At 34.7% G+C, this 15,013-nt stretch overlaps 1 protein-coding gene across 1 annotated transcript in view; it reads left to right on the plus strand.

Moving 5' to 3' along the window:
• Positions 1-15,013, plus strand: part of LOC141521133 (protein FRA10AC1) — a 58,872-nt gene that overhangs the window by 19,379 nt on the left and 24,480 nt on the right. The window contains exons 8-11 of the mRNA XM_074233342.1: positions 4,182-4,227; positions 10,301-10,414; positions 13,257-13,299; positions 14,871-14,992. Of these exons, the coding sequence (XP_074089443.1) occupies positions 4,182-4,227; positions 10,301-10,414; positions 13,257-13,299; positions 14,871-14,992 (325 nt within the window). The remainder of the gene's footprint in view (positions 1-4,181; positions 4,228-10,300; positions 10,415-13,256; positions 13,300-14,870; positions 14,993-15,013) is intronic.

Here is a 15,013-nt window from a genome sequence, read left to right on the forward strand (position 1 = left end):
AAGCAAGTTTTCTAAAGTATAGATCTGACTGTGTCACCACCCTTCCATACCCCCCTCAAAAAAGTTCAGGGGCTCCCTATTGTAGGTGCAAATATGAAATCTCCTGTTTGACATTTCAAGCTTTTCATATCTTGGTTTCTTCCTCCCTTTCTAGTCCCCTGTTGCTTTGCTCCTCTCTGTTCATCCTGTGATCTAACATTGGCCTATTGACCAGCCAATTCCCATCTCTATGGCTTTTAATGTCTATTCTCTTTGCAGGGAATGCATTCTCTCCTTTCCTCTGGCTCATAGGTTTCTTGAATTCTTTGAAGATTGAGCACAAATATCACCTTCTGCAGAAGATTTTTCCTGGTTACATAAGCTGTTGTTTCCTTGCTCTTGGAAATTACCTTCCATCCATGTTTTTTTTTTTTTAATATCTAGTTATTTACAGGTTGAATGGAAACCCCTTTAGGGCATGGACTGTTTTTATTCTTTCTGTCCTCAATAAAAGCCTGTTGAGCCTGGATATGGTGGCCAACCTCTAGCCCCTGCTACCAAGGAAGCTATCATTAGTGAATCTTTTGATCTTTTGAGTTGGGAGTTTTATACAGTTATCTGCATTGAGTTGGACATTAATAAGGTGAGCTTGGTGATGGTGATGGTAGAGTGTCCTACAGAGTTGCCTAAGGAGGCATGAATATACATTGGAAACAAATTTTAACTGAGTTAATCAGACCATGAAGAGACTGTACACTTCCAACCTGGATGAGAGAGGGAGAACCAGTCTTTTTTTTTAATACTTGTTCACTTTTTTGGGTGTGGTTGATGGAAGTGGCCCAGGAGTAAGAAATAATAGTGAAGAATTATTTAGGATTTAAAATTTGCTATGGAAAATCTACTTGTACATAATTTGAAATCAGTTGTTTTGGAAAATCTGTTAGCTATCTGGAATATGCTTATTCTGAGAGATTTTCTTTCATTTGTTCAAGTGATAATTAGATTTTCACTGGAATTATGCTTAAGTGGAACTGTGATTTAATAATAAATATTTAGTGTCTTATTGGATTATTGGATTCCCCCTCCCCCCATGAAGGAGAATGATCTTTGTATTGGAGGGGATTAAATAAAAATAGCTTGGGGCCTAGAAACCAATAAGTAGATGAATGATTTGAGAACACTTCCTTTCCCCAATTCAAATCACCAGTCTCAAATATATTAGATCCCCGAGTACTAAAAAAAATTGTCCAGTGTGATTGCTAATTCATTGCCACTTGTTCTTAAAATGTTGGGGAGAATTAAAGAGGTGCTATACCCTCAGGATGTGACAGAAGTATTGTATGACTGCCAAAACAACTAATTTCTGTTTTGGTTAAGAGGGAGGAATGGAAAGACTAGGATAGTCATACTTCCACTATACTCTCTCATGTTATTACCACATTCTAGGAAGTACATTGATAATCTGGACAAGGTCTAATAGAGAGCAAACCATGGGGGTGAATGAATATCCTTGGTCATGAATATTAGGACATGAAATTCAGTTAAAAGAACCAGGGCTTGGCATAAAAAGAGAGTTTTGGGGGTGAAACTTTTGGTTCTCTTCAGACATTTGAAGTGCTGTGTTATTTGAAAGAAGAATTAGACTTATTCTAACCCAAAGAAGAGAAATAAGAATAATCTATGGAAATTGCTTAGGGATAGTTTTAGGTACAATGTCAGGAAAAATTTTGTTAATAGCTATACAAAAGGGAGACAGGCTACCTTGGAAAGTTTTCCTTAGTAAGAGTCTAAGCAAAATCTAAGTGATTGTGCCAAGTGCTGGGGAGACATAGAAACTCAGCAGTCTTTGTCATCAAGGAATTTGCATTCTTATGGTGAAAAATAATACATAAAAAGGAAAGTAAAAAGGAAAATAATCAGCCACAAAGTAGATGATGAGAAACACTTCCCTGCTCCAACCTGCCTCTCTATCCCAGTGTCTTTCTTAAATGAGCCCCATACTCTTAACTACTGTTTCCTAGTTCCTTAACCTAACAACTCCATACCTTTGTTCATCCTATCCCCTCAGCTCAATACAGCAGATATTAAGTGGGTACTGACTAGAAGCTAAAGACACAAAAACTTATATCTCAGAAGTCTTCTGTTTTATAGAAGGCATAGGTAGGGATGGAGATGCAAATTTACAAAGCATTCTGAAGGAGACAATAAAGCCCTTCACAACTCCACTTATAGACAAAAGTGTTCACTAGTTTCTAAAAAATGTTTATTGAATATATGAATGCAAAAATTTGAAAACTACAACATGTTTTTATAAAATATTCTAAGTTCTGTTAGGTGGTAAGCAGCTTCTAAATATATTTGCCTAAATAGGGACTTAAATTGAACTACTTCAGTTTTTTGGCATGGACTGTTCTGGATGTTCCATTCATTTCAATGGACTTTTTATTTATTAAGCACCTCTTATGTGTATGGCATTGTACTAGGGTATGCAAAGGCAAAATCAACCCCCCCCCCCCTGCATTCTCTGAAGGAAAACCATATGTACATTTAAGTCAATATAGTAATTTTGGTGGAGGTGAGAAGAAACACTAGTAGCTGAGAGGAATCAGGAAAGGCCTCAGAGAGCAGGAGGCCCTTGAACTGAACTTTTAAGAGAAGCCAGAGATTCTCAGAGTTGGAAGTAAGGACAGGTATGAGGCATAGAGAGCCCTTAGAAAAGACAGAGAAAGGATTGTTTATGTTTAAGATAGAAAGCAGCTAGAGTACTTACTCTGAATCAAGCATTATGCTAAACTGTAGGAATATTTACCTACAAGGAAAAAGTCAGTCCCTGCTCTCCAGGAGCTTATATTCAAATGGGGAAAAACATAAAACAGAGCTCACAAGGGAGAACATGGGACAGAAAATCCTGTGGAGAATCAGAAGTGCCTCCAGAAGAGTGACAATGCAGTTGGCCTGGACTTCCTCCTGAAAATGGATGTTCTTGGAGGAATCAACCTAAACCAGCTGATCTTAAGTCTTGAACTGCAAGGGTACTTTTAATGAGAAAGTCCTGGTGTAGTGTGAGCTTCTAGGTCATGGTACATAAAGTCCTGTGGGGAGTTGGAAGTAAAGTCTGGAGAGAAAGCACCATTGGCCATTGCAAGCAAGATAGTCCCCGTTCCCAAGGAGTTAACATTCTAATGGGGTAAGATAATCTATAAAGGGGGAACTAGAAGAAGGAGGGGGGATATAGTAGAGAGTTGGTAAGTGTTATGAGATCCTTGTAAATTAATATAGTAAAAGAGTCCTAAGCAAAAAAAAAGTTAAAATTTGCTAACATTTTCCTAAATTTCTCTAGAAGCTAGAGACACAAAATCACTATCTCATTTGCTAAAATTATAATCAAAATAACATATGAATGTGGGAGTTCTTGATTTGGAGAGGAAAACTTGACTAGTTATTTGTGGTAAGGGTGGGAGAATATTGCCTTTTCACCAGGAGTCCAAGCATATTTCACTTCTTATTCCTGATGATATTTGGCCCAGCCTTTTTGGGAGGAAAAGAGAACTTGCCTGAATAAATAGCAAGATTGAGATCAATAAAATGCTTTCCCAGCTGAGGTGGCTTAGACCATGGGTTTAACCTGAACTTGTTTTTTAATTTTAATTTATTTAAGGCAATGGGATTAAGTGACTTGCCCAACATCACAACTAGGCAATTATTAAGTGTCTGAGGTTACAGTTGAACTCAGGTCCTCCTGATTCCAAGGCTGGTGCTGTATATACTGTACCACCTAGCTGCCCCTAACCTGAACTTTTTAATTTTGAAAGTACTCTCTTTTGGTAATGAGTCATTTGATTATTTGTTCTTTAGTCAGCCTGATGTCATAATAATATCAACATTTCTGTATCAGCAACACTGAGAAATGCATATTATTCATGGAGCTAACTCCATAGATGGCATGAACTGATACTTAATAACAACTGTAAATCCTAGTAGCTTTAGTGTTGGATTGAAATGAGTAGAATAAATGAAAAATAATAAATTGATAATTTTTCCTTCTGATTTCACAGGAAAAAAACATTGTAGTTTTTTTTAGTAAGAATTATCTTTTTAATTAGATTGGAACATCCCATTCTAAATCCAGGTCTCAAGTTTGATTTGGTTTTAAAGTGTTAAAATGTATTTCTCTTTTAATGTAATTTTTTTTTCCTTATTAGTTTGGATTTCGATGGCGAGTAGAAAAAGAAGTAATTTCAGGAAAAGGTAATCCCCCCCCCTTTCAACATGTGGGCTATTTATTGTGCTTCTAAATAGCATTAGTGAAGGTTATTTCTGGGTTTAGACAATTAGTATTTATATTAATAGGATTATACAGAAGATTTGTTGTTTAGTTGTTTTTCACTGTGTCTTTTATAACTCTCTTTAGTGGTTTTCTTGGCATAGATACAGGAGTGGTTTTTTCATTTCCTTCTCCAACTCATTTTTATAGACTATTAAATCTTTTGCCAAAATCTCAATAATTTTAATAATCTAGTAATTCAGTGGGTCAGTTCATTAATTGTCAAAAAAGGAATTAACATTAATCTGGCATGACCTGTTCTTATTAAAACCAGAGTTGCTTATTAATTAACCATACTGTTAAATAATGTGCCATAGAATTTTGTCAGGAATTGAAGTCAGGTTGATTAGCTAGTAGCTTGCTGACTCTGTTCTCTTTCCTTTTTTTCAGTTAGGATATTTGCTCCTTTCCAATCCTGTTGTACTTCTTCTATTCTCTGCATTCTTTCAAAGACTGCTGCTAGAGGTTTGGCAGTCATATCTGCCAAATAGGCAACTAGGTGGCATAGTGGGTAAAACCTTGGCCTTGGAGTCAGCAGGATGAGAGTTCACACCCTGATTGCCTCTCATCCAGGGCCATCTCCAGTTGCCCAGATCCATATCTGGCCATGGACCCAGATGGCTCTGGATGAAAAAGTGAGACTGGTGACTTAGCACAGTATCTCCCCCCCCCCCCCCCCCCGACTCAAATCTAATTCATGTGCTTGTTCCTGATGTCATGGTTTTCTTTGAGAATGAAGAACAAAACAAAAACAAAAAAAGTATCCTCAGCCCCTAAAGGACAACTTGGTTGTTCCTTACTGTCTCCCAAATTATTGTTTATATTAAATTCCCTATCATCCATTTTTCCTATTCATTCCTGTTAAAAGATCATTTTTCTTAGAGAAAACAGAAGCAAAATAATAATTGAATAGCTATTTTTTTCTCCATTGTCCATCACCACCATCCCATCCTTTCTTTGATCTACTCTCTCCCCCCAATATAGCTAAAAGAATAATAATAATAATAAAATAAAACCTTTGTTACCTGAAGATTTTTTCACCATTATTAATTTTTTTTGATGGGCATAACACATTTTGAGTTTTAATATTCTTGACACTAGTCTTATAGGACTCTACCACTCTTTGGTAGTCACTCTCTTTTACGCTCTTCCTTCTTTTGTGCATGATTTTTTTTTTAATTTAAGTTGATGAGTTCCTTTTGCATCCATATCATTCTCTGTAGATATCTTTCCTTTTTTCTCATTAAAATTGTTTCCTCTTACTGTCTTCAGAATTTCAATCTTTAGTGCTGATTTTCCTTATAGAATTATAGATTATAGAATCCTTAGCTATCTTTTCTAAACTGAACTTTTAAAATTTGCTCTTCTAAAATCTGTGGTGCTTGTCAAACTATGCCTGACTTTCCTCCTGTGTTTTAACATTTAATTTGGAGCAATCACTTCCCCTTAAGGTTTCAATCATTTCCACTCTAGCTACCAGTTTTTCCTTGTCAATGAGAATCATATCCAATATAGAATTTCCCTAACTAGTTCCTTCCTTTTGAAGGATAACATTATCATTAAAAAAGTCATAAAGTTATTAACTTCTAATTTCAGCTTAAAGTGTAAATGTTTCTCCGTGCTAGGCTTTTGATCAGTTCCCAAGCTTACTTCCCAGGTGGCCTCTATAAATATGTGAATGACAGTATTTCTTCTGTTTCTATCCCTGTTGAGTTTTTCTTGATATTTGTTCCCATGGTTCCTCTTTATAGTTCTTGAATTTCTTCACATGAATGTGTTTTCTTAGAGAATGCTGCTCTCCCACACCATCACTCCCTATTATCTATTCTGTTATTTGTGAATAAGATATAACCTTTACCAAGCTGTATTTCAATAGTTTTCATTATACCAAGTTTTTAATGATGCCTATCATTTTAATGATACCTATAAGTATCTTTTTAATGATACCTATAAGTATTATCACATTTTTTCTTTTTTCAGTAGTAATATTAAATAATCTTGCTTGTTAAATCATACACTGCATTTGTTTATGAGCATCCAAGATCATGTTTCTTTTTTTTTTAAGCATTTTATCATTGCTCCTATTCTTTTTTTCTACATTGTCATTATTACCTATTATATTCAGTTTGGTGGACATTCTGAGCAGTTTTTGCCCTCTTTCTTTTCCATTTTAAATTTTTTATATTTCAAACTATGTTGTAGAAATCCAAATCCTGTTCACTGATGTTGTTTCTGCCTTTTTTTTTTTTTTTTTGCTTTGGAAGTTTATCATACTTTATCTTTTTTGTTTGTTTTTGCATCACCTTTATTTTCAGATTATCCATATCCCTCCCCAATGAGCCATCCATTATAAAATGATTTAAAGAACAAAATTCAGTAAAGTTACCATATTAGTTATTTTGACAGTATGTGCAATAATCCACATCCATAGTTACCCAATCTGGCAAATAGGAAGAAGGGATACATTCGGTTCTTCATTGAGGACAAACTTGATCTCTGTTATACACCTTTTATCATCATACACCATTTGTTCTTTGCATTGTTTTAGTTATTGTGTATATTATTTTCCTTGTTCTTCAATCTGTATAACTTCTTTGAAGTCTTCTTATGCTACTCTGATTTCTTCATTTTCAGTTTTTTTAACAGCTCAGTAATATTCCATTACATTTATGTGCCACAATTTGACTGTTCTCTATCACTGGGAGAGCCCATCTCCTTAAATAACTCTTCTATCATTTTCCTCTAAAACCTTCTCTTTTGACCAATGACTGCAGTGAAAATAGCACCTATATCCCTAGTTTTTCTTTTTTCTGAAGTGTTTAGAAGTGCATTTTAGAGTCTTTCAATGTCACATATATGACAGTGATAATTACTCAAGGTAAGTGGGTAGAAGACATCTGGTTTGACAGCTCTGTCTCATGCCCCAGAAAGACAAAAGACCCTACTATCAATATCATTTTTGTTTGTGCTTCATTGTCAGAGAAGACTGTGCCATCAGGGAGGTGATGCCATGATTTGCATTGAATTGGATTTGAGTTGAGGGCATGCTATGCTAAGTCGTCAGACTCACTTTGTTTTATGGAGCCATCTGAGTCCAGAAGCCGGATATGAATCAGGAAGATTGGAAATGGCCCTGGATGGGAGACAGTCAGGGTTAAGTGACTTGCCCAAGGGTCACACAGATATTAAATGTCAAGTCTGTCTGAGGCCAGATTTGAACTTAGGTCCAGTTGACTTGGGCCAGTTCTTTATCCACTGTGCCACCTAGCTGCCTCCTAACTACCTTAATCCCTCTCAGTCCAGCCTCATGAACCACCACTCCTTATCTAGCTTCTTCTGACCATTCCTGGATTGTCTTCACCCTGCAACCCAGCCCTGTTCTGCCAGTCTCCTCTTCAGCCGGGGCTTCATAGAGATCAGCAGGACTGTTTTTCTTCTTTGTCTTCTTGGCAGGATGTTCTTTTTGCTTCTGCCTTCCCAAGATAGTTCAGGATTTCCTTTTGCCTCTTCCTGATCTTTTCCTTCTCAGAATCTCCTGTGTGTTTTAGGGAGCAGAGATAAGTCACCTATTTGTGTCAGAAACATAGATGTTACACTTTCTGTACAAGTCATGGCAAAAGGTCTCCTGGCTCTCCATTCATGCTGCACTTGTTCCTCAGTCATTTGTCACTCTTGCTGATAACTTCCTGGAGCAGTTATGGGGGTATGTCTCCTCTTTTACCTCAAGAGAAAGCACTTCCTTTAGCACTTTTATACCTTCTTTGGAACTTTTTCTTCCTTTCACCTTCTCATGTCCTTGTATGCACTATCATATCTATCCCACCTTGTCTTCCTTCCCTGCTCCAGTGACCTGGTCTTCCCTGTCTCTTTCTTCTCTTTCTTCCCAGAGTCTTCTCCCTTCTTTCTACACTTGAGATCCTTCTTTGTATTCATATTAGCTTCTTACATTCCCTTTCTTTTGACTTGAGTCCTTGTCTTTTAAACTTTTCTAGCTCTCCCAAATTTTATCCCTAGTTTTTCTTAAGTCCAAAATTAAATCTCCTCTTCTTTTCAATTTTTTCTCCTTTCCTTGTTCCTTCTGGAGCCAGATCAAATTCAAGCTTCACCACCTGGGAAGTTTTGTTTCATATTACTGCTTATCATGGATTCTACTTTCTGTCCATACTGGCTTATTTGATGAACCACAAACTCCTAGTCCATCTGCTGCTTTCCATTTATGGCAGTCTTCGGAGCTGAGCTTCTTACTAAGTTCTGGATTGTAAACATTTTGATCCTCATGGATCTTACATTTTTTCTGGAGTTGGATGGAACATGTTAAGTCACTACCAGCATTTGCTCATTCCTAGAGTATGTTTCTGCCCCATTTTTGCCTTCAGAACTCTTTTTTTTGTTTCAGGTCAGCTTAGGTGCCCCTTCCTGGGTGATCTCCTCTCTATGCATTGTTTTCCCACAGTAGCTCATATTCATCTTCATAAGTTTCTTGAGGGTGGAAATCATTTTCTTGTTCTTATTATCTCTAGCTCAAGTAGGTCTTTGACAGAATAAGTAAAGATTAATTGATGTGAATTAATATTTTCAAATTCAGAGAAAACCTCAATGATGATATTCTTTCACATTTGATGTTAGTTTAGTTTATATTTCCTGCTTTTTTTGTAATATAACCCACCCTTCCTTTTGGGGGCATTCTGGTATGCCTACCTCTGTTGCTTTTTCCTCTTAATGGTTTATAACAACAAAATATGTTAATGGTAGAGGTATTACAGTATAATACACAAATCCACATTTTGAAAACAGAAAGTAAATATTACTTTGATAATAATGGATTTTCTAGATTGACTGACTTCTAATGTTTAGAGAATGTTCTATTTAATTATTCTAAATTAGCTATAGAGGCACAAGTAGGCTCCTAATCACTTCTTATGACCTACTCAGACTTTTTCACCTAAAGGTTACCACAATATAGTGTTTCAAAGAGTAAAAAAGTAGGAGTAATGATTTCCACTTCAAAATTATAGCATGATATTTCAACATTTTTACTATAATTTATATATTTGCATATTGCTTTTATTCATGATAGTGCAATTTAGACCATTTAGACTTTTACAATATTTTGAAAAGATTATTTTTGTTCATTAAAAATTTGAAATCCAGATTAAAAAATTTAAATAAGTTTTTATTTATCCTGTCAATATTAGTACCTGTTTAATATTGTCTAAGGTTAAGTCTATGAAGTAAATGCATTGCTTATGTCAAATATGAAATTATCTATGCAGATATGTAAGCTAATTTAAAAGGCAGGAAATCATTTAATGCTAGAGTATCCATCTTGCAAGGGAATTAAGTCTAAATGAATTTTTTGATTTTTTAGTTGGTAATTTTGGCACTATTAACATGGTATATTTTTGTTTGAGGGAGCAATCTGGACCTGTATTTTAATTGGGATAGCAAAACTCCCAGAAAGAATTCCTTCTACCAAAACAGATTAGCATCTCTTCCACAACTTAACCATAGAGAAATACCTGGGAAATTGAAAGGTTAAGTGACTTACTTTGCAGACAGTCCTACAGTCAAGATGTCAGAGGCAAAACTTAAACCCAAATTTTATCGACTTCAAAGCTGACCCTTTACCATAGCATTTAACCACAGCATTAAGAACTAGTAATATATAATTTAACATGGCCAGTTTTGTGTCAGTTTTTCCTTTGTTTTTTTTTTTTTTGAAAAAAGTAACTTTATGCCTAGGATATACTTCTACTTCAAATCTAGATTAGATTTAAACTATTTTTAGTTCTGGATTTTAGATCTATCATGCTGTAGAAGGAAATGGCAAACCATTCCAGTAGCTTTGCCAAGAAAAACCCAGATGGAGTCAAGAAGAGTTGTATATGACTGAAAATGACAGAAAAACAACTGTGCCATATCATATGGGTCATAAATGAAACACAGAAACACAATTTTTATTAATTAAGGAGAATTTTCTTTGTGACTCTTCTTCAGGTCAATTTTTCTGTGGAAATAAACGATGCGATGAAAAAGAAGGATTAAAGAGCTGGGAAGTGAATTTTGGCTATGTTGAACATGGTGAAAAGAGAAATGCACTTGTGAAATTAAGTGAGTTGATTGGAAAAGGATTTTTTTTTAATTTCACATGTCCTTTAACTAGAATTAATTCCTTTTTTTTTTTTTTTTTTAGTTTTTGCAAGGCAGTGAGATTAAGTGACTTGCCCAAGGCCACACAGCTAGGTAATTATTAAGTGTCTGAGGCCGGATTTGAACTCAAGTACTCCTGACTCCAGGGCCAATGCTCTATCCACTGCGCCACCTAGCTGCCCCTACTAGAACTAATTCTTAAAACAATGTTCATTAATAAGGAAGAATTGGAAATCTTATGTCTATTGATAGAAAATTAATTGGACAATTACAAGTTAAAATTAAGCAACTTCCTAAAACCTGCCCTTTGCCTAATGATTTTCAATGAGACTTCTCTAATGCTTTTTTTTCCCCCTCCTGACTCCATTGCTTTTCAGTTAAAACATAGTCTTCTATGTTTTGTTTAAAGCTTTTCACAGTCTGGCTCTAACCTGAATTTCCAGGTTAATTACCCGCTTAACTCCAGCATGAACCCCCACTCCAGCAAAATTAGTTTGCTTGCGGTTCTCCATTTACATCATCCCTTGCACATCCTCCCATACCTGCAATCTTTCACTTACTCACTTTGATCTCCTGAAACCTTTAGCTCCCTTCAAGGCTTATTTAAGAGGCCTTTTCTGAGTTTCCATTTGTTATTTGTTATAATCTCCCTCCCCCAAAACTATATGTTTATTCTGTATGCTTCTTGCATTTATTTACTTATTTGTAAATAAAGGATATCCCTTCAGAACATAAACTCCTTGAGAACAAAGACTCAATTTTACATTTGTGGTATTGTGTTATATATTTAATAAATTCTTGTTGATTAATGAAGAAACAAGCATGTCAATATTGTGTTATCTCTCCTTGCTACTACTAAATTTGTGCTCATCTCACAGGGCTGTTGTAAAGATCAAATAAGATAATATATAAAGTGCCTTCTAAACCTTAAAATGTTTTGGGGCAGCTTGGTGGCACAGTAGATAGAGCATCGGCCTTGGAGTCAGGAGTATCTGGGTTCAAATCTGGCCTCAGACACTTAATAATAATTACCTAGCTGTGTGGCCTTGGGCAAGCCACTTAACCCCATTTGCATTGCAAAAACCTAAAAAAAAACCCAACAACAATAAAAAAACCCTTAAAACTTTATATAAATGTTTTCTATTATTTTCTATTATTCTTATTGTTAATAATTGTGCAGCAGTAAAAAAAATTCTGTATCTGCCAAAATGAAGTACTACTGGCTTTAGGGTTAAGTTATATCCATATATGCGTATATCATTGGAAATTTTTTTTTAAAAACCATTTATCAATTCTCAGTTATCTCTGCATTTGAAAAAGAAAACATGAATAATCTGAAAATAATTTCTGATAACATGGGTTTTTTTCTGTCCAAAAAAGTATGCTTTTAGTATAGAAGGTATTCTGAGGTTACTTATTCACTACTGATATGCCACAGGGGAGAGAAGTCACATGAGTGCAGTGAGAGAATTTTTTTAGTAAGATACTATTGGCTATCTTTTGACTGCTAAAATGAAGCTTTTGCAAGAGATTTTGGAGATTAACCTATTTAAATATCCATGCATCAGAGAGATAATACAGATTTATGGTGATACGGAGATGTTAATATTAGGTAATTCAGAAATCTTTTATACTTGACTTTGGAATATATTAGGAGCATGCACATTCAAATATTCTTATACTACACCGATTTTCATACCTGATCTCAGATCTTGTTTGATTTCACCTACTTTAGGACCTGAACACAAGTTAGAAGGCAAACTACTGGGGCAGCTAGATGGAGCAGTGGATAAAGCACCAGCCCCGGAGTCAGGAGAGCCTGGGTTCAAATCCGGTCTCAGACACTTGATAATTACCTAGCTGCGTGGCGTTGGCAAGCCACTTAACCCCATTTGCCTTGCAAAAAAAAAAAAACCTTAAAAAAAAAGAAGGCAAACTACCACTGCTTTTTTCAAGTGGAAAATACTAAATTGGATATCAAACAATTAAAGTTTTAGTGATGTACCACATACACTTGAACAAGATATTTAGGTGCTCTTGCTTTACTTTTTCTGTGGGCACACATATAGAAATAGTGGTCCCTGTCCTTTCCTAAGTCATGTAGATATTTTTTGAGGAAAAATAAATAACATTTTATTATATGAACTGGTTGATATTGAGGATAAAGCAATTCATCCAATTTTTATTTTATCAATGGAAAAGCATTTATTATGCCTACTAAGCTCTAATAGCTACTATTTACTGATAAAAAGTATAAAATAAAGAACATTTTAATCTGATCTCCATTCCTTGCTTCTGATCCTTTCCTAGTATTATTTCATTTAAAGGTCAGCCAGCTCGATCAAGAGCAAGGAGCCTGGATAATCAAGCACCTAAAAGATGGAGCATTAGCTGTATTTGTAAGCTCATTGGTCTCTTAAGGATAAATAGATATAAACTGGTGGTTCTTAGATTGCTTTGAATGGAGACAACAGAGGTTGACACCAACTGACTTAATTTGTCTATTGAATCACTGATTACCCCCTTCTCCCTAATGTAATGTTACAGTATTTTTTAAATAAGATCAATATGCTTATGTGTTTTTATTTTTCCCTGACCCTTTCTTAAGGATATGTATTATTTTTATTTTTATATTATTTTTGAGGTCATGAGAGACAATATGTCCATTATTTTTGTAGCAGATTATTTCTATTAATACTACTTGTGAAAAAGTGCTGCAGGAAAAAGGAGAATTTACAAAGTTAAAATGGCATAATTTGTTTAAGTTAGGTTAAACAAATTTTACTATTTATATTTCTTTTAGGACTATGCCAGGAATGTTCCTTCCGACTAAATTTTCATCATAGGTAATGTAATCTTTGAAATAAATTTCAGTTGGGCATCTCAAGTAATATGCCTACTTCTTGGACTAGTACCCTTGAAGAATGTGTTTATTTACCTACATTAGGTACCTAAATATTGGTTGGAGGATTGTTTGCTTGATCAAATGGTTGGATAGTTTACATGGAATGTCAGGATTTCTTTATGTGCCCTTATAAGTCAGGAATTGTGCTTACCCATCATCATTTTTAATGCCACATTCAGCAAACATTAAATACCTACTGAGTACCAAGTACTGTGCTAATGTTTTAAGTCTTTAATCCTATCGATAGATGCAGATGGAGATGGAGAATCTTTTCTCAGGCACTCTAGCAGAGTTTTCCAACTTTTTGGTTCATTACATTTCAGGAAATTATATCATAAAACATCTCCATGTGGAAGTTACATTTTTCTATAGGAGCAATGTTACAGTTGAAGTGTTCTGTTTTTAATCAAGATATTGGCCCCAGATCATAGATAATGCCATTAGTATTTCCTAAAATCAAAGATAGAAAAACTGTAAAACTCAATGGTCACTTAACAGTAAAATTATGGACCAAATCCTGTTAAATGGGTACAAATGTACTAATTGATTAAATAATCCCAGAATACTGTAGAGTATTCAGATAGCACATGAAAATAGTATTCTTACACATCACAAATTTGACTACTTACAGTTGTAAAATGTAATGGATGTTCATTCATAAACATCCAACAGGACTTTACTCGATACTTTAGATTTTATGACTATTTATGATGAAATTTTAGATCAAACAGGTCTCTTGAAAAATCATCATTGGAATTATGAAGTATTTTCTTTCCCTTTTAATAAATTTACTTTACAATAAGCTGTGACATTCAATAAAATTACACTGATATTGGAGATCAGCCATTGCACCATTGATGTAATTGGAATACTTATTAAAATATTCTACTTATTAGAATTTGGAAAAAGAAGAATTTCTTAGTCTAGTCTTCTTATTCATTCTTCCCAGCCCTACTCCAGTTTCTTTGTCTCCTGCTGTCAGAGACAGAGTAGGGCAAAAAAAAGTTAAGGAGTGAGATCATGGTTTTTTGAGTGTTGTTCACTCTCAACTGGTATTGCCCATGCTGCCCAACAGCATGATTTCTTTTGATGAAACCATTCAAACTAGCATTAAATTATGATTATAGTTATATTATTCCATTATTTCACTTGTATTTAAAAAAATAAACAACTATTCCTTGGTGGCATAAAATATAGAATACTGTAGTTACAGTCAGAAAGACCTAATTTCAGATATTACCTCAGATAGTTAACTCTGACTGTAGGCCCTTAGACTCTCTCTGCCTCAGGTTTTCTTTTGTAAAATGGAGTTCTTTTAACACCTACTTAATTGAGTTGTTGTGAGCACTGAATGAAATAATGTATGTTAAGCATTTTGTAAACCATAAAGTAAATGCTATTATCATCATATCAATATTACTCCTAATGTTTAGTTGACACTTTCTCACATGCTGCTTTTTGTTTAGAAAAGTCAATATAAAGCATAATTTTTGCTTAATTTTTAACATAAAGAAGAAAAGAAGTCAAACCAAAAAAGATAAGAAAGGATAGAACACAAGATTATGAAGAATCATCACACAAAAAATCAAAATTATCTTCCTCAAAAATGGAGACGTCCAAGAAGAAGGAAAAAGGTATGAGGAAATTAATATATA

This window comes from Macrotis lagotis, chromosome 4 (genome assembly GCF_037893015.1).
Source record: "Macrotis lagotis isolate mMagLag1 chromosome 4, bilby.v1.9.chrom.fasta, whole genome shotgun sequence".
Classification (NCBI taxonomy): Eukaryota; Metazoa; Chordata; class Mammalia; order Peramelemorphia; family Peramelidae; genus Macrotis; species Macrotis lagotis.